Here is a 25,015-nt window from a genome sequence, read left to right as displayed (position 1 = left end):
CCACCTGGATGGAGTTTGCATGTTCTCTTTGGGCCTGCATTTTCTCTGGGTACTCTGGTTTCCTCGCACATTACAAAGTCATGCATGGTGGGCTGATTGGACACTCTATATTGCTCCTCTGTATGTGTGAGCGTGAATGGTTGTTTGTCTCCTTGGCCCTGCGATTGTTTTTGGGACGTGGAAGGGAACCATAGTACCCGAGAAAACAAAAAACTCCACACACTGAGGACCGACTTGGGATCGAGTCGGTGTGTGAGGCAGACAGGATAAACGCCCGTGCGTTTGATGAAATGTCAGATCTCTGATCTGAAAAAGTTTCTTTGTCCAACCCTGTAACAAACCAAATTAATGTGCTTATGGTTCAGAGTGGATTATTCCTGAAAAAAATCAGCATACCGTTTATTTTATGCAAATCAAGCCGTTTGTGATATATCGCGAATGGCACTGACACAATATGGCCAAAACGCGATGATGTTCATCCCATTTTATTTACAGCGCCATGACGCATCTATTCTGTTTCATACCCCAGTTCGGAAGGTGGCGATAACGAACCTAAAATCGGTTTGTCATCCTTCCAAAAGAAAACACGAAGAACAACACGAATTTCGCAGAAGAAGAATCTTTTCACGAACAAGTAGGAAGGCTGTCAAAAATAATTGTATATTGAAACACTGGTACATAGACTTTTCATTTCGCAGTTTCGTCCCTCATACAGAAGCTGCAATGAACTGTTCTGACGATGATTCTGATAGCTATGTATCGAATGAAGATGGAGATTACGTACCTTCAGGTGAGACTCGTTGGTACCCCGAAGGAAAAGATGGATAGTTTTAACATTGATTATATATCCAATTTTTTTTTCTTCTTCTCGGAATTAAACCAGGCATAATAGAACATCGTAAGTGTTCACGTGTATTATAATTGGAGTTTGCATTATTTTTTCTAGTTCTTTTCAATTTCCCTACTGACAACATCAAAATTAACATTTGAAATAGACACGGAACAGTTTTATAGAAATATACCTAATGTGGTTGGAATTATTTTACCACTGTGAACGAGTAGTTTGCGCGTCTGCCTCACAGTTCCGAGATTGAGAGTTCGATCCCAGGTCTGGACCTTTTTGTGTGGAGTTACCATGCTCTCCTCTGGCTCGTGTAGGTTTTCTCCGGATATTCCTGTTTCCTCCCATATCCCCAAAACGAGCATGGTAGGCTGATTGAACACTCAAAACTTCCCCTAGGTGTGGGTGTTAGTGTGAATGATTTTCCTTGTGCCCTTGGATTGGCTGGCCACCAATTCAGGGTGTGCCACCACCTGGTGCCCATAGTTGGCTGGAATTAGCGCCCCCACAACTCTTTACAATAAGTGGTCCAGTCGCAGGCCGTCAGGGTCTTCAAAGCCTTCTCTGCTGGCATCATATATGTAATATTTAGTCCATCAATACTGTCTGTTAGCTTCCTTTCATTGCCTTTCCCCCTGGTTGCACTGCTTCCAGATGTGTCTTTTCATATTGAAGCAATTAACCAATAAAATTTCAGCCATTATTTGTTGCCAGGGTCAGAAATCGGCCTCAAGGCCTTCACAATCAGTTCTGCGGGCTCTGCTGCATTAAACAAGCGGCGATAAGACTGTTGCTTTAACCAATCCGATTTCGAGTTGGCAACACCACAATGCCTTGTCGCCAGCGTAGGGATACGTCATTGCCTTCTCGCTAGCATCGGGATACGTCATCGCTTTCACCAACTTTGATTGGCGGGAGATAGAGTAGGCGGGCCAAAGGTACTAAACTGTCTGGAGCGAGCTGCACAAGCAAATATATTGTTGTTGATTTAAAGCCATTTTCAAGACAGACTTTTCAAGAGAAAAAGGCTGGACATCATTAAGAAAGCAACTCCAAAGCAAGCAAATCTGTCACAAACCGGCAACGAATATTTTCACCACTAACCCGAATAAAAATGTATGCCAGAAATGCACCACGACAGGCTCGACTTTCAGCATTAGCTTCTATGTCAATAGAAAGGAAGAAAGGAGGATGGATATTGTGTACAGTTAAAAAAGATTTTTGGTGAGTAAAATATGGCTATATTCCTAAATAATATTTTAATTGTAGGAGGTTATTATTCATTAATTTTTGTGTTGCAGCTGTAGATGCAGTAGAGATTTTATAGCCATAAAATAGTTTTTCAGGTTTGGTTTGAGGGCGTCGCTAGAAAATGCACGGACCGCCGCTCAGTGGTACGGAAAGTGAATATATACATACAGGGTTGACAACCGTATTTACTCGCATATAAGCTGCTTTTGTCATACAAAAACAATTACTGAATCGGGGTAAGCTTATATGCGCATAAAAACACAACATGCAAATTAGCAATGCAGCGACACAATGAAGTCACTTCAAAATGGCGTTTTTTACCGATACTTACATTTATTTCAAAATAGATAAAAGATAAACAGATGAAACATCTATGAATGAAATTCAAGAAATAGAAAAATGTACGTATTTTGCATGAAATGTGAAAAAAAATTACATCCCTGTCACTGCTCGCTTGGGGCACGGCCTTCTTACGTAGGTCCCGGGCAGACATCTTACCAAGGGCCCTGCTGTCTGTACCTAGTTAAACGTGTTCAGACCGGCCAAACGGGGGTGGCCTTGATTTTGAAATAAAACTAAATTCCACTTTGATTGTTATACATTTTCCGTTGTGTTCCGTTGTTTTGATAAAAAAAAAAAACAGGTTATATCTCCTTCTTTTCGTTTAGGCACAAACGTTTCCAGCGGTGTTTGATTCGGTGTTCATCAAAGTGCACTGGAAAGGAGAGTGCTCGGCATTGTTAATTACTTGGATTTGATATAAAAGAAGCGGAAGAATCATCTGCCTGCCTTCGTCTCACTCTGACCGTAGTATCTTTGGAGATGAGATGTCCCAGCGCTATAAAAGAGCATCGCAACACGAAGCTAACTTGCTAATATTGATTTTTTTCGTTGTATTTCTTGCTCTTGGGGAGAAACTCTTGAGTTTTTTCACCTTGGCTGTTATGGCTCTGTAGCGCCTCCCAGAGGGCAGCTGGTTAAAGTAGTGGAAGCAGGGATATGTATTGTGTTTTATAATGCTCTCTTCCCCTCTAAGGCTCCGGGATTCGTAAATGCTGGACAGGGTAGTCGGGGCAGTTGATCTTTTGAGCTGTGTTCATCACCCTCTGCAGTCTTTTCCTGTCAGCTTCTGTGCAGCTTGAGTGCCACACTGGCACAGCGTAGGTCTGTATCCTCTCAAAGACCAGTATAATGTCACCTGCACTCCACACTCAGGAAATGTTGTAGCCTCTGTTGCGCCTTCTTGTCGAGTGCTGTGGTGTTTGCCGTCCAAGTGAGATCAGCAGAGATTTGGACATCTAGGAATATGAGAGTCTCCATTTGCTCCACAAATACGCCGTGAATATACCGGATCGACGGACCAGCCTTGTTCCGTCGGACGTCCAAGAGGAGTTCTCTGGTTTTGGAGACATTTACCGCCGAGTTGTTGAGAGCGCACCATTGTTCAGGTGTTGTATCGTCTGCAAATTTCACGATGATGTTCTCGGGGTGCGTGGGTCTGCAGACGTGTGTGCAGAATGAGTAGAGTAGTGGACTCGGCACACAGCTTTGGGGGGAGCCGGTGCTGAGCTTTTGGACAGAGAAGAGTCCTGATGGCAGTGGGAAAAAATGTCCTTAAGTCTATTTGCTCTCCACAGTAGCTCTATAGAAGGTTACCAGAAGCTTAGTGTCCAAGTTGTTCCTCCTGAGTACCCACAGGAAATGGAGTCGTTTCAGGGCCTTCTTCACCACTGCTGTGGTGTTGGTAGACTAGGTGAGCTTGTCTGTGACGTGGAATCGGAAGGACTGGACCCTGTCTACGCATACTCCATTTATGAGGAGTGCTGTGCTGTGTATGCGAAAGTCCAGGATTATTTATTTAGTTTTCGTGGTGTTTAGTGAGATTGTTCACCAAACACCATGAAGACAGTTTGTTGACCTCATCTCTGGGAGTGGGCCAATTAACTGAATCAGTTCTTTAACAAATTCAGTCCTGCCCCCACACCCCTGACCACCCAGACCAGAAGCAACTCTTCCCCCCTCGTTCTCCTTTTCCTCCCCCTCTTTCACCGGTCTCTGTGTCATTGAGGCAAGGAAGGCTACCGGTCCAGACGGCCTCAGCTCCAGACTACTGAGAGAGTGGGCGGATCAGCTTGGCAAAGTGATTCTGCATAATTTCAACCTCAGCCTCAGTCTGCAGAAGGACATGGTCCCAGTTCCATAGACCGCGAACCCCAGGAAGCCAAACCACTTCAGGCCGGTAGCATTAACCTCCCACCCGGTCAAAACATTGGAGAGGATCATCCTCAACCACCTCAGCCCCCTGATGAATGCAGAGCTGGACCCTCTGCAGTTCGCCTATCATCCAGGCATTGGTGTGGAGGATACTACCACCTACCTGATGCACAGGTCCCTTTCACACCTGGAGAACACGGGAAGCACGGTGAGAATGATGTTTTTGACCCCTCCAGTGTGTTTAAATCCATTCCGCCGGTCCTACAGAGAGGGAAACTGGAAGAGGCTGGAATAAGGAGCCACCTAGCCGCATGGATCATCGATTTCCTCATTGACAGACCACAATATGTGAGACTCCAGGACTGTACGTCTGATGTGGTAGCTTGCAGCACGGGGGCCCAAAAAGGCACAGTGCCTTCCCCACCCGTCTTTTCCCTGTACACATCAGACTTCAAACATAACCACCTGCCACCTCCAGAAGTTCTCTGACGACACTGCTATTGTTGGACGAGTGACGGACGGGAACGACCTGGAGTACAGGGGAGTCATCACAGCCGTTGTTGACTGGTGCAGGCAAAACCACCTCTACATCAATACCAGTAAGACAAAGGAAATGGTCATCGTCTTTCGGGGGACTCCTCGACAGACCACTCAGGTGAACATCCAGGGTAAAGACATTGGAATCGTGAAGAATTTGAAGTACCTGTGTCAGAGCCGCCTCTACTTATTGAGGAGTCTACGATCCTTTGGAGTGTGCAAGACACTGCTAAAGACTTTCTACGACACTGTGGTGGTATCTATAGTGTTTTATACAGTGGTCTGTTGGGGATGCGGGAGCACAGAGACGGACAGGATCAGGCTGATTAAGCTGATCAGGAGGGCCCTTTCTGTTCTGGGCTGTCCTTTGGGAGAGTGGCGGATGCTGACCAAGGAGGATTTCCATCATGGACAGGACCTCCCACACCCTGCGTGAGTCTGTGGAGTCCCTTCTAAGCTCTTTCAGCAACAGACTGCTGCACCCTCATTGCAGGAAGTAGCGCTTGTGTGTGTGTGTGTGTGTATGTGTGTGTGTTTATGTGTGTGTGTGTGTGTGTGTGTGTACGTGTGTGTGTGTGTACGGTTGTGTGTACGTGTGTGTGTACGTGTGTGTGTGTGTGTGTGTGTACGTGTGTGTGTGTGTGTGTGTACGTGTGTGTGTGTGTGTGTGTATGTGTGTGTGTGTGTACGTGTGTGTGTGTGTGTACGTGTGTGTGTGTGTGTACGTGTGTGTGTGTGTGTACGTGTGTGTGTGTGTGTACGTGTGTGTGTGTGTATGTGTGTGTGTACGTGTGTGTGTGTGTGTACGTGTGTGTGTGTGTATGTGTGTGTGTACGTGTGTGTGTGTGTGTGTACGTGTGTGTGTGTGTGTACGTGTGTGTGTGTGTACGTGTGTGTGTGTGTGTACGTGTGTGTGTGTGTACGTGTGTGTATACGTGTGTATACGCGTATACACACGTATATACGTATACACGACTTCCTCATACGCGTATACGTGTATATGTATGTGTGTGTGTGTGTATGTATACACACATACATCTTGGATCCATGGGATCTATGGGCAGAAAGAAGATTCTGCATATCACCGCCAGAGCAGTGCAATTGTTACACCATCCCTTATACACATAAATGCAAAGACTAGCATCTCTCTTTTCCCCTGAGTCGAATGTCCTGTCTGATCGGACTAGCTTGCGGCCTAGAAAAAAATGCTCGTCATCTAACTCCCATTGGGTAACAGTGTTTTCCAACCACTGTGCCGTGAGCGATGGTCCGGTGTACCGCAGATAATGATTCGCAAAGAACACAGAGGTTGTAGTATTCCGAGAGAAAAATCTTGGATGAGATTAAAATTGTTCCTAATATTGTTTTATTTTGCTTTTCTCAATAGATTATAGTGTGAGTGAAGATGATATTAACGAGTGTGTAAAAGAAGACCCTCTGAATGAAAGTGATGGGCCACAACCTGACAATATGACAAAAAGGACTGTGAAGAATAAAGATATAGTAAGGTTAGTTGAACATGTTGGTTATGCTAAGTCCAGGGATTCCGCTGAGTCTAAAAAAAGTTTAAAAAAAAAAATCTAAAAATAGACTATTTCAATTTTAGGCCCAAAACTGTCTAAAATATCTAATATTTTTCACTGTAAGTCTAAAGTCTCATTTGGGTCATTTAAGACCTAGTGTAAAAGTGCTAAATTTCGTTGTCTGTGGAGTGTAGACATGAAGATTTCATCTCCTTCCAGCCAAAAGAGTTAAAAGAGGCTAGATGTATTCCTTCATGGCTTCATCAACAAGGTATACCTTTGGGCTTTTTGCCAGAGGCTATTACTGCTATCTCATGGTCAGGCGTCTGTCGAGAGGGGCTTCTCTGTGATCAAAGAGAATGAAACAGAGAATATGAAAGTAGGTACATTAGTTGCACACAGGCTTCCAGATCCAGGTACCACTTGCATTTGGATGATCAGAGGAAGAGGAAGGAGCCAGAGACACAAGGGAAGAAAAGGGCAAATACAGACGAGCACTTACGAGACCTCAAAGTCAAAAGGAACAATCTGCATCAAGTAATTGACAGCCTTGGCAAAGACGTAGACGTGTTGGAGGAGGAAGAATGGGGCAAGGCAGTGAGCAAAATGGCCCAGCTCATCTCTAAATCAAATGTTCTGAAGAGGGCTGGTAAAGACAAACTCTCCCAGATTAAGAATCTGGAGATCAAAATTGCTGCCAAAAGTGCAGCGCTACAAAGCATGTAGTGCTGCACACAACACGCGCGTGCACACACACTATCACTCCTAGGGCTCTCTTTTTCTACCCGTCTCGATATCTAAAATATGTTTAAAATGTATTTTATCTCAACGTTAAACATTTTAAGTGAGGAATTATTGTGAATTACATAGCACACAGAGACAAGCACACAGAAAGGCACACAAAAAGACACGGAGGGACAGGGAGGGACGGGTAGGGACGGGGGGGGGGGGGGGGGGGGGGGGTCACGGAGGGACAGGGAGGCACGGAAACTGAGATTGACATTCAGACGCACAGAGACAGACCGACGCACAAACAGAGACAGACGACAAACGCATAAACACATACGCACAGACACACAGGCAAATACATATACATTACGTCAATAAAACAAAATCAAACGCAGTTTTGCTGTTGACCTTTTTAAAACATACGCTAGTGTGCATGGTATGTGCTATGCTATGTGTCATGCTAGCACAACCATAGCAGCGTGTCCTTTAAAACGAAGCGCCCTATGTATTGACAAAAACAGAAAATGCACTCGTAGCTAAGCCTGCACCCTTAAGTGCGGTGTGAGAACATTTCTACGCTCTACTGGGCTCCAATTTAATCGCCCTCATTCCATCTCATAATGAGCATTTAATTCAATTGGATGTCTCACAACAACCACTATCCATGTTTCAAGATTCTCTCTTCCATACATTTCCTTCTAGACCAGTGATTTTCAAACTTTTTTGGCCACCGCCCCCTTCACCGCCGGGCCAAAATGCCAACGCCCCCCTCTTTACCCCTTTCCAACGAACGAAGCTTAAATAAATAGAAGACAGGCGCCTCAGATATTATTCGCTAATTTCGTTTCTTTTAATAGACCAATGCGCAGTTCACCTCGAATCATAAAAATTGATAGCTGATGCATTAAGCCGGTCGCTGTGCGCATACGTCTGTGGTTAAATGCTGCCGGCGCGCTATTGTGTGCTCCTCTGCGGCTGACTGGATGGTGGTGGTTTCCCCAGTCGCCTGCATCGACGATAAACTCGCGACAATTAGTGATATACGGTATATGCGCGCTGCTCGTGAGCGCTCGAGCAGACAACGTTTCTTGTTTCAATAAAGCTTGTTTTTTGTCGACTTTTTATTACAGACAATCAATTTTTCCGGTCTTTCTACAAACACCAACGTCACATTTTACTGTAATTGCTCCATCGCCCCCTTCACTATTTCAACGCCCCCCATTCGCCTGTTTATTCGTCAGCGCCCCCCTGAAAGTTCACACCGCCCCCCGGGGGGCGGTACCGCCCACTTTGAAAACCACTGTTCTAGACTGAATGATCCTCTTACAATGTTAAATTTCAGACTGCAAGGGCCTGGTGTCCACTTATGATGTGGATATAATTTTTCACAGAAACAACATGTAAAAAGATAATTCCTTGTTTTTGCACTCATGTCCCAGTTAGCCTAAATATCTAAGAGAAAATAAAAAAAAGTGCAAACTCTACTCTGGTGGACATGAGCTGGATTTAAACCCAGGAACCCAGAGCTGTTAGGCCGACACGCTAACCACTAGCTCCACCGGGGCGCCCTAGGGCACAGGCTAAAGTCTAATATGTTGTACAAAGTGGACGGCTTTTCGGTCCTGGTTGAACGGGCTCTTGCCGCCATCTGGTTTGTGTGTGTATATATAGTTAGTGGTATATATAGTGGAAGTTTTTATGCGAACATTTGTTACCATTGTCATTTTAGCGTTATTTTTTTTGCACAGAAAGAGGTCAAAACGAGATTCTACTAAAGATGATGAGGTACTTCAGGATATCATAGCAAATGTTGCACAAACAGAAAGTAATGATGAAGCTGCAAACAAGAAAAAATCTGATTCTCTCTGGGCTAGTTTCTTGTCTGATGTTGCCCCTACACCCAAGCCATCAATGGTCTCTTCAGTATCTCACGCCACACTTGAGGTAACTTGAATACTGCACCATATGTCACCAGTTGTCTTTTTTAAACATAAATCATCAAAGTGCTTTACCTTTGTGGGACAGGAAATGTTAGGCTCAACAGTAATTGGATATTGGGATTTTATAGAAATGTTGACGATCATTTGAAAATGCCCACTTGCACAGACTTCAAAACATTAAGTATTGCATATTTCTGTTTCATTGATTGCTTATTATGTTCAACACGTAGACAATAATTGATTCATGGTATCAGTTGTTGAGAACGCTTGAGTTTCTTGAAACCGTTGGTCATTGATTGTTCCAATTCCCTAGGCTCATTCTTCAGATTCCAATGATTTTAGGAGAACTGAATCAAAGGAATTGGACCCAGCCAAAGTCACCATTGTAAAAGTTTTTGACTTTGCTGGTGAAGAAGTGAGGTACAGTTTTTGATTATTCTACCAAGAATGTTTCTACTTTTAAAGCATTTATTTTTGTCATGCACTTTCAGGACAAGAGAATGGTGTAGAGCAGTAGTCTCCAAACTATTCCACTAATGGCTGCAGTGGGTGCAGGTTTTAGTTCCAACCCAGCAAGAGGACACCTTTTCACCAATCTTGTGTCCTACATGTGCAATCAGTGGACTGCACTCGGGTGCTTCTTGTTTTCTGCAAAAATCTCATTGGTCAAAATGTCTGTGCTGGATCGCTTGGAATAAAAACCTGCACCCACAGTGGCCCTTAAGGACCAGTTGGGGGACCTCTGATGTAGAGGTTGAAAAGTGGGCTAAAACGGATAAGTTACAAGCAAGCATAACTATTTTTATATCAATCCGGAATGACTATCAAATAGCAATATGGTTATTCTGGGTTCATCTCATGATTTTAATGGCAACTTTTGGGTACTCACTTGGGAATTCCATCGAGAAGATATATAACCACTGAGTTACTATTCAATTAAAGTCAATTAAGATGAATGTTGTCACACTTGACAACTTTACACAATTATGATTAGTTAACCTTACCATTGCGGACATAAACCATCCATTGTCTTATGGTATCTAATTTTTAAGTATATTAATGTGGCACAGTGAAAACAACTTCTGGGTTACCTTCAATGTTTTTAAGAATGAGGAGAGAGGAACATTGCATTTCAGAGAGGTGAGATGAACCTTCATATTTACGATCTTTCCGAATCATAATAACCATTGATACCTTTATAACGAGCCTATTCCATGCCTACTGACAATTAGATGGCAGTGCTGAGGGTGTTTTGGTTGTTAGACCAGTATCCGCGAGAAACTTTCTATAACCTTAGTCAACCTGTGGGAGCAGTGGAAAGGCACGTCAAAGCCTGCCACCCTTCTACAGAGAGCTGGAGCCAAAGAAGATGGTGTTTGAGAAACACTCTTTATCACATTTCAAATTGTATGAATCAACCCAGACGGATTCGCCCTTCCCTGTGGGAACGGATCCAGCTTAATCTTAAACTTGCGTAAAAGGAGAGCAACATGCGGCAGTAACACCATAGGGGGTGTGAGAGGAGGTATCAAATGTAGTGGACACTCCCAGTAAAGAACACTGGGACTTGCAACTTCCCACACGTTGAAACCGCTTCAGTGGTCAGACTCAAGGCCGTCAATCCCCCTCAAGTGGTGGTCAGACCAGAAGCAACTCCCTCCCCATTCTCCTCATCCTCCCCCTCTTTTACCGGTCTCTGTATCACTGTCGATCGGTTGATAAAACAGTTAAATAAGATCGAGGCAAGGAAGGCTACCGGTACAGACGGCCTCAGCTTCAGACTATTGAGAGAGTGGGTGGATTAGCTTGGCAAAGTGATTCTGCATATTTTCAACCTCAGCTTCAGTCTGCAGAAGGACCCCACCTTGTAGAAAACTTCCTGTGTGGTCCCAGTTCCATAGACCGCGAACCCCAGCGAGCCAAACAATTCAGGCCAGTAGCATTAACCTCCCACCTGATCAAAACATTGGAGAGGATCATCCTCAACCACCTCAGCCCCCTGATGAATGCAGAGCTGGACCCTCTGCAGTTCGCTTATCATCCAGGCATTGGTGTGGAGGATACTACCACCTACCTGATGGACAGGTCCCTTTCACACCTGGATAACACGGGAAGCACGGTGAGAATGATGTTTTTTGACCCCTCCAGTGCGTTCAAAACCATTCCGCCGGTCCTACCGAGGGGGAAACTGGAAGAGGCTGGAGTAAAGAACCACCTAGCCGCATGGATCATCGACTTCCTCACTGACAGACCACAATATGTGAGACTACGGGACTGTACGTCTGATGTGGTAGCTTGCAGCACGGGGGTCCCACAAGGCACAGTGCTTTCTCCCTCTACACATCAGACTTCAAACATAATACAGACACCTGCCAACTCCAGAAGTCCTCTGACGACACCGCTATCGTTGTACGAGTGACGGACGGGAACGACCTGGAGTACAGGGGAGTCATCCCAGCCTTTGTTGACTGCTGTAGGCAAAACCACCTCTACATCAATACCAGTAAGACAAAGGAAATGGTCATCGACTTTCGTGGGACTCCTCAACAGACCACTCAGGTGAACATCCAGGGTAAAGACATTGAAATCGTGGATAATTTGAAGTGCCTGAGTGTTCATCTCAACAACAAGCCAGACTGGTCCACAAACATAGATGCCCTGTACAAAAGGGGCCAGAGCCGCCTCTACCTATTGAGGAGTCTACGGTCCTTTGGAGTGTGCAGGACACTGCTGAGGACTTTCTACGACACTGTGGTGGCATCTATAGTGTTTTGTGCAGTGGTCTGTTGGGGATGCGGGAGCACGGAGAGGGACAGGATCAGGCTGATTTAGCTGATCAGGAGGGCCCTTTCTGTTCTGGGCTGTCCTTTGGACTCTGTGGAGGATGTGGGAGAGCGGAGGATGCTGGCCAGGATGATTTCCATCATGGACAGGACCTCCCACACCCTGCATGAGTCTGTGGAGTCCCTTCGAAGCTCTTTCAGCAATAGACTCATTGCAGGAAGGAGGGCTTCCGCAGATCCTTCCTCTCATCAGCTGTCAGGCTCTTTAACAAAAAATGGCTGCGTGTTAAGACCTAAACGTATTCATGCATGTACGAAAGCAGGTGAGGTTTCACATTAATGTTCAAGGCAGTGCTAATGATACCACACCCCTAGTGGAATGAACAGACAGCAAACACAAAGTGAATTAACAAGGTACCTATACAGGAACTGGTGAAAAAGGTCAAATGACATAATATTGGGGTAGAAGAATTAGCCTTACTGGAGAAGGAGACTGGACACTTGTGTTCTGCATCTCAAGTTAAGAAAATAAGATTCAGAACACTGATGATACTGAAACTCATACCTGCTATATACATGCTCAAGGGATCATTCAGCGCCACCATCACCCAGTCCGCAGGGACCTAAAATAACTTGTAGTGGTATCGATGTGAATTCAAGATAGTTATTTTTATTGATAACACTGGTCACCACATTTAATGAATTTTTTACATTTCGAATATATGGAATTGATAACTTTGTTGCCATGTACATTTTTGTTTTTTATGTCCTTGTCTAATTATTGATATGAAATTAGTTTTTGCTTTTTTTATTTGTATAACTGTCTATTCCTTTATAGGGTCAATAAAGAAGTATCATTAGACTCCAGAGAAGCTAAAATGCATTTTAAGGCTCAATGCACTGAAGAGAGGATGGGTACAGATAAACCCACTTCACCTCCACACCAATCGACTTGTTCTCAACCCAGGTATAAAGAACAGTTCATTCTTCACATGAACATTGCTAAAGTTTTCTGACACTGCTGGAATTCGTGCGTAAGATATATTTGGACAAGAGCCACCCGGCCTTTGAAGTTTCAAAAGCTCTTAACTTGACTGCAAAATCATGATAGGTATTGCATTTCCGGACAGTATATTTAATGCCGATAGGAATGCACCCTAAAACGTACAGACGCTCCCCTACTTAGGAACAAGTTAGGTTCCCAGCGCTTGTTCATAAGTTGAAAATATTCATGAGTTGAAATTGTTCAAATTGAGGTTGATTCAGTGCTATTTTGTATTATAATTTATGTTTAAGGCCTATATAAGTACATTGAAGTTCTATATAAATGCATTTGAATGTTTAAGGCTTGTATAAGTAACCAGCATTGGTTTGTACTGAAAAAAAACATTCAATAAAACGGAGAAAATCCATACAGTACTGTATACGTACATACATTGGAGAAATGGAGAGATTTACTAGAAACTGGCCAAAAGAAGCTATCTAATGACGATTGCAGTTTTCTTCTTTTATTTCATCATAGATGATATAGTAGCACTGTATGATTCAATTGATTTGCAACCTTTGTGCAACGTTCAATATTTGAGTCCTGCTGCACGATCTTTCTGTTCATAAATGGTAGTGATGGTCGAACGATTCAAATCGTATTCCCGTGCAACACTCGCCAATTTCTCATGTGCATCAAGCTTCTTTATTATTGCCACTTTCATTTCAAATGAAATGGCTTGCCTCTTCCTTGCACCTCCCTTATGAGAAGCCTTTTGCTTTTCACCAACCATATTGAATAATGGATGCACGAGATATTTAATGATAGAAATGAAAAAGGTTCTTTGCGCACTGGAAATACGTCACACTTCCGCATTGCAACGAACTGGGCAGAGGAATGTAGATCCTGGGTGAGCTGAGCTCACAGCGCCATGTGTCTGTATTAGCGGCGAAAAGAGGCACTACTCGGAAAAAGGTACGCAATACAAAATCGAACTTACAAACATTTTTCGACATAAACACAATTTGCAGAAATGTTCGTATGTACCTGTTCGTAAGTAGGGGAGCGTCTGTACTCGCAATCACCCCTTAATGGTGTTTTTAAATGGAATCGATTGGATGCAACAATTAGAGTCTGCTGTCCAAGGTTCATTTATACACTAAGACCTTTATATGGTTCATCAACCATGTTCCAGCCCATCTCTTATCTTATCAAGTAGGAGAACTTACACAATTGGTGCTTGACTAAATACTTATTTGCCCCACTGTATATGTATGTGTATAAAAAAAATATTAAAATCAAAAGCCTTTATTGTGATTATACAAAAGCTGCGTATAACGAAATTAGGTGTGCTACTCTACAAAGTGTGTTTCTCAGTAAAAACATAAGAAATATAAAAAGGCACATTCTTTGCATTCTTCATTGCACAATCTAAGATATTGCACATTGTTATTGCACACCCCAAAGTTATTGCACAGAAGGGATTTTGTGTCGTGCTAATGCATGTTCAGAGGCCTGATGCCTCTGGGGGAAAAAAAACTGTCCCTAAGTCTATTTGTCCGTATTTTGTGAGACCTGTAGTGTCTCCCAGAGGGCAGCAGCTGGAACAGGTTATGACCAGGGTGGTAAGGGTCCCTAACAATGTGCTGATAAGGTAGCGAGGGCTGGCAACATCCAGTGAGGGCAGAGAGCAGCCAATGATCTTCTGGGCGGTGTTGATCACTCTCTGTGTGGCCTTTCTGTCTGCTGCCATGCTTCTAGCGTACCACACTAATGCAGTATGCCAGGATGATCTCCGCAGAGGCTCTATGTAGGTTACCAGAAGCTTATTGTCCAAGTTGTTCCTCCTGAGCACCCTCAGGAAATGGAGTCGCTTCTGGACCATCTTCACCACTGCCGTGGTGTTGGTAGACTAGGAGAGCTTGTCCATGACGTGGACCCCCAGGAATTTGAAGGACTGGACCCTTTCTATGCAAACTCCATTTATGAGGAGTGGTGCCAGATCCGTGCTGCGTTTGGGAAAATCCAGGATTATTTCTTTAGTTTTTGGTGTGTTTAGTGCGAGGTTGACCATCAAACACCACAAAGACATTTTTTTTCTCCAAGATGGCGCCATCACGCGCGGCAGCCAGTGACAGTAGCTCTGTCCACTCTTATTTGTTTTTCGTGTTTTACAGCCTTTATCTTTTTTTATTACATTTCACATTTCTTTATACATTCCTTCAACTTTACTTTGTACTTTATACTTTTTACTTGGATGTTTTTGCAACTTTCTTTGTTCTGTTAGCCTGGCTCCTTTCTGCTTCTTTTTTGGAACCATTCAGCCATGCATACGCTGTCATACACATGGGATTAGCTGTGAACAATACGCAGCAGAATAAGCAACACCTCAATGCTGCTGGAAATCCGTAGCTGGACAAAAGTGCCGGGAGAAGAAGCCACACTTCAGACCAACCATTCCATCTATTATTATGGGGAAAGTGAGATCCCGCCCCGATAAGATGGAAGAGCTATCGGCGCTTACCAGTCCGCAAACGGAGTAAAGGGGTTGTACTCTGCTACTGTTGATTCTTTAGCTCCAGACCACTGAGAGACAGACTGTGCGGAAAAGCTTGGAAGAGTGACTATGCATATTTTCAACCTCGGTCACAGTCTGCAGAAGTTCCCCATCTTGTGAAAGAGTTCCTATATGTGGTTCCAGCTTTATCCACATCTTTTTTTTGTCTGTATCCGTTTTTGCTCCCGCAACCAAGATGGCGCAGCCCAAGTGGCAGTCTGTTTGCTCGTTCTGTGTTTTTGCTCCTTTACTTTCTTTTTTTTAAATTGGATTTTGGTATTTCTTAATGATTTTCCCCATACTTTACTTTGTGCTTTCTGCTTTTTGCTTTGTTCTGCGGCCTTTGCGACTCGGCCCCACCCGTTGCGTGGCTCTTTGGAGCCGTTCAGCCGTGCCTCCGCTGTCATGCACGCTAGATCAGCTGTAAGCAGTGGACGATAGTGCTGGGAGAAAAGGCCACACTCCAGACCGAGCAATCCATCATTGTTATAGGAGCGTGAGATCTCTCCCCAGTCCGATGGAGGAGTCGATGTTTGCTTTGAGGCCTCCCACCAGCGTCTCCGCTGTTGCTGATTAGGTGATAGGAAAGCTTAGGAGGATCTAGGTAAGGAAGAGGATCTTTAAAACCTCCAGACTACTGAGGGACTGTGTGGTAACCCTAGTCTCAGTCTGCAGTAGGTGGACTTCCTGTATGTGGCTCCAGTTTTTTACCTATGTCTACAATGTCTTGTGTGTCTTGCTACCAAGAAATTTCCCGAATACGGGACGAAATAAAGTTCTAAGCTAACATCATCTCTGGAGGCAAACTCATCCCCCATGAGATGAGTCCGACCACAGTGGTGTCATCAGCAAATTTGATGACGGAGTTAGAGGGGTGGGTCGGTGTACTGGCGTATGTGAACAGGGAGTATAGAAGATGACTCCGTACACAACCTTGAGGAGAGCCAGTGCTCAGTGTAATGGAGGGAGAGAGGTGGGGACCAAGTCTAACAGTTTGTGGACGGTTGATTAAGAAATTCTTAATTCAGTAGCAGATGGAAGAGCATAGACCAATGTGAGAGAGTTTGTGAGCCAGAATGTCTGGTATTATAGTTTTGAAGGCTGAGCCATAGTCAATGAAAAGCATCCTCACACTTCCCCTAGTGCTCTAGGTGGCTCAGTGCTGTGTGTAGAGCTACTGCGAAAGCGTCCTCAGTGGACCTGTTCGCTCTTTAAGCAAACTGTTGAGTGTCAACGGAGGGTAGGATTGTGTCCCTGATGTGGTGGGCGACCAACTTTTCAAAGCGCTTCATGATAACAGGTGTGAGTGCAACAGGCCTGTAATCATTCAGGCTGTCAATGGTTGGCTCTTCAGGGACAGGGATAATGGTGACAGATTTCAAGCAGAAGGGGATGATGGATTGTTGCACGGATCAATTGATAATCTTTGTGAAAACCCCAGTCAGCTGGTCAACATAGGCTTTGAGCACCTTCCCAGGTATTCTGTCAGGGTCAGCAGCCGTCCTGGTGTTCACAGTCCGCAGTACCTATCTCACTTCCTGTACTTGAAGCTTCAGTGTACTGCTGCAGGGTGGTGGATGTGTTGAGAATTAATCTGATTTGTCAGTCTCAAAGCGGGCAAAGAAACGGTTCAGTTCCTCTCCTAGTCATGCATCTGTGTCAACACACACCTTATTATTGTCATTGTAATTGGTAATGTTTTGTATTCCCTGCCACATCTTCCTTGGGTTATTTTCTGTGAAGTGCTCCTCAATATGCATATGCATATGGTAGCTTCAGGCAGCGTGGGCCTTGTCATTCATCTTCTGCAGTAAAATTATTCCGCGCCGAAGAAGAAGCAGTATCCTGACTTCCAGCATTTTTCAATTGCAACTTAACATACTTTTTGAATTTTTTTATGAACTTAAAAAAAAAATCCTTTCATATAAAATCTCTGCTGTATTGGAGCACCAAAGTGGTGAATGATCACTGTATATTTATTTTGGACTTCAAAGGGAGAAATACTCGTTTGTTTTGGGGAATAATGCAAAACACGTGTAGAATTTGTGTTCATGGGGCATTGCTTTTGCTGCTAATTCATCAGGTGAATTCTTGACACTCCTTTTTCTATGCATAAAAACGGCTATCTACTGTAATTATGGATCACATTCTTTGAAAACAATACAATCATGATTATACAATTTTCAAAAGTGCACAAAATGATCCAGTTAAAATATATTCATAGTGATGTACCAAAAACAACTAAATGGCCCTAGTGCATCAGGGAAATAATATTTGAATAGTTTTCTCAGAGTTACCCTTGAAAGCAACCCATTGTGAGAACACAGCATTTTTTTTTATCTCAATATAATGTTTAATATACTGTATTTTCTTGCATATAAGGCACATTTGTAACAAAAGAAATGATGACTGAATCAAGTATACGCCTGATGTCGGCAAAGTAACAGTTACAATTTTTTTGTTATTTTCTGCTTTGCAGTAAGAACACAACCATGACTGAATGAATTAATTCATTATGATATTGACCCTAATGATGTGCTTTTGATTCATATTGTCTCAGAAATACCACATGTGCTGATATTTCTAAAGATTTTCCCTTCAATTCATTTGTAATCTTTATTAAACTATGAATATGCTATGCGAAAAATTGTAAAATGTTACGTTTTTCAAGGCAATTTTAAGGGTGCAATTTATACATGGGGGCGGATTATATGTGAATAAATACTGTAGTTACTATAATCTCTCAAGCAGTTCAAAACGGCCAGCCGGAATGTGCAGTTTACTGAATCGCATTGGTGGAAAGAAACAAAAAATAAGCACATTGGAGAAGTCAAAGATGGACTGGGACGCTTTTAAACATGAGGAGGGTATCACGGAGGAGCTGGCAATCCACAACAGGGGTAAAGATGGGTAAGATTTTGATAATCTTGGTAATCTATCATTGTTTGTATCACTTTTGCAATAAAATACAATGATCATTCATTTTCAGTTCCACTCATCCTCACAGGTGTTGCGGGGGTGCTGGAACCTATCCCAGCCAAATATGGGCATTAGTCGGGGCAGACCCTGATTTGGTTGCCAGAAAATCGCAGGGCACATTAATGATTTAGTGTTCAACAAGCCTACCATGCATGTTTTGGGATGTGAGAAGAAAATGGAAAACCTGGAAAAAAACCCATACAGGCATGGGAAGATGTAAATTCCACACAGACAGGTCGGAACCCACCAGGAATTGAACCCCATATCGCAGAACTGTGAAGTTGACATGCAAACCACTATATTACTGTGTCGCAAAAACAGAATAGAGTTTAAAAGTTTTTACCGTTATTTTTACATTTTCGTTTGTGTTTCTATATTCTTCACCTGACATTTCTTAGAGCTATATTTCAGTTTGAAATACTGTAAAAGCAAGTTCAAATGTGCGGTGAATGCCTGGTTTTATAAAATTATAATCACCCAGAATCATGGTTGGCACACCTAGAATAACGATTGTTTCCCAGGATACTAATGAATAATAGGTATTACAGTGGACTATGATTCTTATGCAATGACATTTACATTGGAGCAATTATGTGGCCTCTTAGCAAACGTTAATGGGTAACCTGGATTTTGAAAACCGAGATTGGAATTTACATCCAGAAATAGCGCTTCATTTTTGCAAGAAGATAGAATGTTTCCTCAAGATAGAGATTGAAAGCATTGTCCTCCGTCCTTAAATACTGACAATATTGTTAGGTTACTTTATTCTATCTCTGTACATATGGGAAATTGAAAGTTGACATAACAAGCTTTTTGTATCCTCTTTTTTTCTGTTAAGGTACGTGGAGCGGAAGAACTTTTTGGAGCGTGTTGATCACAGACAGTTTGAGATGGAAAAAGCGGTGCGCCTAAAAAATATGAAACCTTCTTAGTCTTCAAATTCTTCTGCACTATAAGCGCCAGTTCTTCCTTGACTCAAGAAAATTGAATTCTTTAAATATTCAATGAGTTTGTAGTTTGTAATTGTAAGATGTTGTTTTCATTTATGTTTTAATATTTTGTGTCAGTCAATATTTTTTACAATTGAAAATCTGTGAGCTCGGTAACAGTTCAATTCTTTTACTATTTTCAATTATGTTGCTCAGTGATTATTATTTGTGTGAAATAACACTGAATATTTGATCAAAACTTCCCCTCACCCTTCACCTCTGAAAATCATGAATAAAGCAGAATGTGTATTACATTTTTAACCGCCCTATGATGACTTATTGATAGATTTTTGTAATTTGACTCCCTAAGTGACCCTATAATGCCACTCATCTAATCTTACTGTCTCTGTTACGCTATTTTCCAAAACCAAATCCGGCAAAGTGAGTTTACAAAAAGTAAATTTTTCGGACAAGTCGCACCAGAGTATAATTCACACAAACCAACCAATGTGCAATAAAAGGGAAAAAAATATTTTCACACCTGTTAAGCGCACCGTCTGATAGGGTCGTAGTCTGTGGGTATATCTTCAGTTTTTTGTCAATACATTGGGCACTTCTTTAAAAAAAAGCACGAGCATGACACTAGGCTAGCGTGTGTTATACTAGCCACTAGCCTGTGTTATAGCCACTAGCCTATGTTATGCTAGCTTCTAGCATATGTTATGCTAGCCACTAAGGTAGATTCTGATCTAAAGAGTTCGGCATTCAACATGCTAGGCTCCACTGTCAGTCAGTTGTGTATTCCCGAAACTTGGTTCCAGCTTTGGCTTTTGCGTTGCTCTCCACGGGCAGATAGATGGAAACTACCTGAGTTTGGATTATTACACACCTCTCTGTGATTTTTTTTTGTTTTGTGATTGTATCAACTCCTGCAAAGCATCACAAATGTGTTGCTTGTTCTATGGATGCTACTACATCTATAAAGCAACAGAGAATAAAGAAACTTGTCAGAATTGTGAAAGTTTTCGATATGGCAAAGAAAGAAAACACTTGCACTGCATGCATGTCTTTGGAATGTGGGAGGAAATTGGAGTACGCGCAGAAAACCCACAAAGCCCCGGGGAGAACATGCAAACTCCACACAGGTGAGTCCACGTCCCCAACTATGAAGCCGACGCACTAACCACTTTTCCGCCGTACCGCCCTTTTTCCTTAATATTTCAATTTCATGAGGTTATTATTGATGCTTTTGGTATATGTGGTGCTACTGTGGTTGCAGTAAAGGTTTTATAGCCATACAATAGTTATTAAGGGTTGGAGTGATTCAGACATCACAAATGAAGGCAAAGGTGTGAAAGACATGATCCACCACTTTATTCCTGTTATATTTATATTATGGAAATGATGTAGTTAAATATGTCACTGCATAATTTAAAATGCCGTCGTTAATGGGATTTTGTGTGGGGATGTAACTTAGGTGAGATATGTTTTTTTTTTTGCCTAAACGTGAAGGAGATAAAGAAGGCCATTAGTTGGGCTAGCTGACGGCTGAAGACGTACACAAAGGTTCATGAGGAGGTTCCTTTAAGGTTGCACTGTTTCGTCGGGAAAATGCCCCCGACACTTCGACGGACGTGGTCGTCTCTTCCTGCTGACAGCTTTCTAACCCGTTTTTAGAGTGGGATTTTTATCACGAAGGTGCATAAGAAGCCAATTTTCTTCATCGTTTCCGGGGAGGTTCGTAATCGTAGCATTTTACAGAAATCTTTGGCGAATCTGATGCTGAACTACGCTAAAACCGCTACTTTCACGCTCAGCTTCAATGACATAATTTATAACTGACCATACTTTAAATGACGGCGTGTAAAGGAGGATAGGAGAGAAGGGCGGACGTTCCGGGAAAAGTGGATACACCTTTCCTTCGAAAAATAAAAGATCGGAGCAACCACCACCACTGTGCGTGAACAAGGATTAAATGAGTCGCCGTTGGTATACCAGAAATAACAAAGACGTAAAGCAGAAAAATGTCTGTTCCTGTAAGTATGACAGTTGTTATATAATACATTACTTGCACTATACATTGTTTTATATGTTGAAGACACGTTCTATTGCGCACTAATTCATACCTTTCAACCTCGGACAACCCTAACCCTTATTAATGATTGCAATTGCCAATATCAAGTGATAATAAACCGTACAAACACAATGCAGCACACATTTACTCGTATGGGGCGTACTTTAAGTCAAATTTGGCCCAAAGTGGACGGGGTGCCATCAGGTTACGTATGCACTAATTTCAAGATTCTGTAGATGTCGCCGTATGACGCTGACAGCTTGACTGTCTGCTTTCGGAAAAGGCGGACGTGACTGATGCGCATGTGCACATCACGCTTAAAGCATGACAATACGCGGAAAGTGGTGTGCCGTCAGGGCCTTCAAGGCCTTCTCTGCTGGCCTAAGAAATATCTGAATCATATTATATTTTGTCCATCAATACTTATACTTAATACAATAAATAATTCCAAATTGTCTGTTAGCTTCCTTTCAGTGCTTCCCCCCTGGTTGCACTACTTCCACATGTGTTTTCATATTGAGGCATTTAACCAATCACATTTCAGCCATTATTTGTTGCCAGGGTCAGAAACCTTCCTCTAGGCCTTCACAATCAGTTCTGCGGGCTCTGCTGCATTAAACAAGCATCGATAAGACTGTTGCTTTAACCAATCAGAATTCAATTTGGTGACACCAGACATAGGGATACATCATCACTTTCACTATGATTGGCTAGTAGGATGACCAAAGCCAAAGTGAGCCAGTCAGAGATCGCAAACTCCACCCACAATGGCTGGCGGAGGAAAACAAATGGATTTGGTTGCAGATTTGCTAACAAAGCTATATTCCAGACGGACTTTTCCAGAAAAAAATGGACATCATTCAGAAAGGGCGGTCAACTCCGAAGCTAGAAAGCCTGTTACAGCCGGGAAAAGGGTGTGTCTGCCACTTTCAGTGCGCTAACTACGAGAAAGCTACCAAACTCTATTTGGAGCGAGTTGCACAAGAAAATATATTGTTGATTTAAAGCCATTTTCAATACAGATTATGCCAGAAATACGACAGGACAGGCTCGACTTTCATCATTAGCATCGATGGTGATAGAAAAGAAGGAAGAAAGAAAGGAGGATGTATATTGTGTACAGTTTAAAAGGATTTTTGGTGAGTAAAATATGGCTATAATCCTAAATAATATTTCAATTGTGGGTAAATTTTGCATCGCACACATCTGTGGAGAAATACATTTTTGACTCGCCGTTGAAAATGCCCCCTAAATATTGATGTTCCTTGATATGCTAAAGGCGTAGTAGGCCCTTCAGACAAATTGAAGAGGTGGCGCTAGTGAGTGTCTTGAGATTTGTATGAATTGGTGTAGGATAACTCTGAATCGCACCTTTAATAGTTGGTTGCAGTTATGTACAGTCTGGAGACTGGGATTTGTAGTGGTGAGTGGTGACACAAGATGTTTGACTTCTTCCTCGATCTTTCATTGTCTTGCTTTTGCTGCAACAATATACAATTCTTGCTTGTTTTAAGATATTTCCCATCACCTTTGTCATCAGCCTGTGGACTACATGCTTAATTAACAGTCAGGTCAGGTTATGGACTAGTCGTTGACTAACATTGCTCTTCTTTGCTTAAAACAAATCAAAATATCTCATTACCCACTTCACTATAACACGCAATCCAAAGAGGTTGGGAGAATTTGGCTTAATATTTATAATTTTGCATAAAACGTCTAAGAAATCCACTTGCTGCTATTGTCATTATAATCACTACATAGAAAGGCATCAGTTTCACCGTTTCCAATTAAGCTTTGTTCAAATAAAGACTGGTTAAAAGATTCCCAGTCACAATTTTTTCCAACTTATGCTCACAAGTGTGCAAACAAATTGTCCTGCCTGCATATGTAATTTCATTTTGAAAAGTAAATTTGAGGGGGACCTAAAGTCTACTCCCCCTTCTTTATTACTCCAACACCGCGTGCATATGCTGAGCCTTCATTTAAACCAGGGCTGGCCAAGTCCGGTTCCCACAATCCATGTTTTTGATGTCTCCCTCCAACAACACACCTGATTCAAATAATTAGGATCCGTATGAATCACAGCTTGCTGATAAGTTGATCAATTGATCCAGGTCTGATAGAGGAGGGAGTTATGGAAAACAGACTGGATAATGGCTCCCGAGGACTGGACATGGCCACCCCTGATTCAAACTGTAAACAGTTGATGTTGACACAATTTTATTAGTAAGAAAAAGTGATAGGCATCTATTACATGAAATCTTCCATAACACTGTAGAGGTTTTCGGGCACAACTAGAGAAAAGGTAGAATGAGGGTGAGGGTTCTATTTGTTAGAGAGACACAGTTTAAAGCATTGGTCACACGGGACGCAGGGAATTTCAGGAAACAACTGTAAGTGACGTGTTGGATTACACTCCCCTCCCACATTTCCTCAGGCAAGAGGGAGGGTAATGGAAGGGGGCAAGACATAACAAACACTCATTCTTGTTGTGTGAGATCACAAAGCAGCAGAAATGGTAGAGATCTACTTGATAATTGCGGACAAGATCATACAAGAAAGATTATATTGACTGAGCAGGCAAGGGTGGACCGAAATATATGTAGACGGTGGATTTTCTGTTGAGCAGAAGAGCAACTTTGGTTAGATATACACACATTGGTTAACCCCAGAGATCTATAACAAGGTGGGAAATGAACTTTTTGGTGAGTATGTGTTTTATCCTGTTTTGTACCATTATGTTTATATTTCATCATTTAGTAAATTAGTAGTACTTGTCGGCCAATACGCGGTGTCTAACAGTTCATTGGCAGGCATTGCAAAATCACAGCTGAGCCTAAACTTGAATAATGTAGATGAGATTCGAGTGAGGAGGAAGAAAAATGGGTAAAGGGCAAAGGGAACACATTTTCTCTGTTAAGACCTACCTGGTCTATACATTAACTGCTGTGAATGTTTGGACTAGAGCAATAGAGGAGGGTTTGATATTCATTATTCTAGATCAGCAATGGGCAAAATACGGCCCGCGGGCCACATCCAGCCCACGAGGCGTTTTAATCCGGCCCGCTGACGTTGTCCAAATGTTTTTTTTCTTTTGCTTTGTTTGTTTTTTTCCCAAGATGGCGCCGTCACGCGGAAGCCAGTGGCAGCAGATCTGTCCGCTCTTTTGTTTTTCGTGTTATAAAGCCCCTCTATCTTTTTTTTTTAAATTACATTTTAATATTTCTTAATACAATCCTTTTTACCTTACTTTGTACTTTACACTTTTTACTTTAATGATGAGTATGTTAATACTTAAGTGCTTTTTTTCTGTTTATGTTTCATATGTACTGTTAACGGATGCAGTTTTTTTATATTTATCGTATCTTGTATCTGTCACATTTGTCCCAAAAGCTCAACATCATTAATGAGTTTTGAGACTGGAGCATCTGTGTTACTTTAACTTTGATTTTACTTGTATCGTTAATGGATTTGGAGATACAGAGATATGTTTTTTTTTACAGTAGACTTATCTATCTTCCTCATTTTCCCCATTTTTTTCACATCTTTCTACCAACGTTTTTAATCCATAAAATCATCCCTTAAGAGCAGAACGTTTTCTGCACATTTTTTTTTTTTGGGGGGGGGAGTTGTTGCATTTAAGTGTAAATAAAAAAATATATTGTGGGTTCCA

The 25,015-nt window shown here is 42.4% G+C and overlaps 2 protein-coding genes across 8 annotated transcripts in view; both read left to right on the top strand.

Annotated features, from left to right (window-relative positions):
* Positions 1-517: 517 nt before the first annotated feature.
* Positions 518-19,597, top strand: cfdp1 (craniofacial development protein 1). 2 transcript variants are annotated; one of them, XM_077709692.1, is made up of 8 exons: positions 518-634; positions 699-790; positions 6,231-6,351; positions 8,844-9,039; positions 9,349-9,455; positions 12,657-12,785; positions 18,109-18,270; positions 19,178-19,597. In XM_077709692.1, the coding sequence occupies exons 2-8, from the start codon at positions 724-726 to the stop codon at positions 19,269-19,271; spliced, it is 876 nt and encodes a 291-aa protein (XP_077565818.1). In that variant the 5' UTR covers positions 518-634; positions 699-723; the 3' UTR covers positions 19,272-19,597. The 2 variants fall into 2 exon arrangements, with proteins under 2 accessions (XP_077565818.1, XP_077565826.1); XM_077709700.1 differs by having other exon boundaries at positions 563-790; positions 18,112-18,270.
* A 1,163-nt stretch (positions 19,598-20,760) lies between these two features.
* Positions 20,761-25,015, top strand: part of bcar1 (BCAR1 scaffold protein, Cas family member) — a 31,220-nt gene continuing 26,965 nt past the window's right edge. Inside the window, exons 1-2 of one of the 6 annotated variants that reach the window (XM_077742734.1) lie at positions 20,763-21,005; positions 21,138-21,304. In XM_077742734.1, coding sequence (XP_077598860.1) covers positions 21,293-21,304 — 12 coding nt within the window. In that variant the 5' untranslated portion in view covers positions 20,763-21,005; positions 21,138-21,292. Of the gene's footprint in view, positions 21,305-23,811; positions 24,048-25,015 lie in introns of those variants that run through there. The other 5 variants (XM_077742736.1, XM_077742733.1, XM_077742738.1 and 2 more) reach the window with 5 other exon arrangements.

This window comes from Stigmatopora nigra, chromosome 2 (genome assembly GCF_051989575.1).
Source record: "Stigmatopora nigra isolate UIUO_SnigA chromosome 2, RoL_Snig_1.1, whole genome shotgun sequence".
Classification (NCBI taxonomy): Eukaryota; Metazoa; Chordata; class Actinopteri; order Syngnathiformes; family Syngnathidae; genus Stigmatopora; species Stigmatopora nigra.
The sequence above is the reverse complement of the archived record's forward strand: the minus strand, read 5'-3'. Positions and strand labels throughout refer to the sequence as shown.

Bases quoted from the DNA above. Each gene is read 5' to 3' on its own strand.
- cfdp1 (XM_077709692.1), top strand. From the start codon at position 724: ATGAACTGTTCTGACGATGATTCTGATAGCTATGTATCGAATGAAGAT. The intron at 9,040-9,348 runs GTAACTTGAATA...CCAATTCCCTAG, and splicing joins TATCTCACGCCACACTTGAG to GCTCATTCTTCAGATTCCAA. The intron at 12,786-18,108 runs GTATAAAGAACA...TAATCTCTCAAG, and splicing joins TCGACTTGTTCTCAACCCAG to CAGTTCAAAACGGCCAGCCG.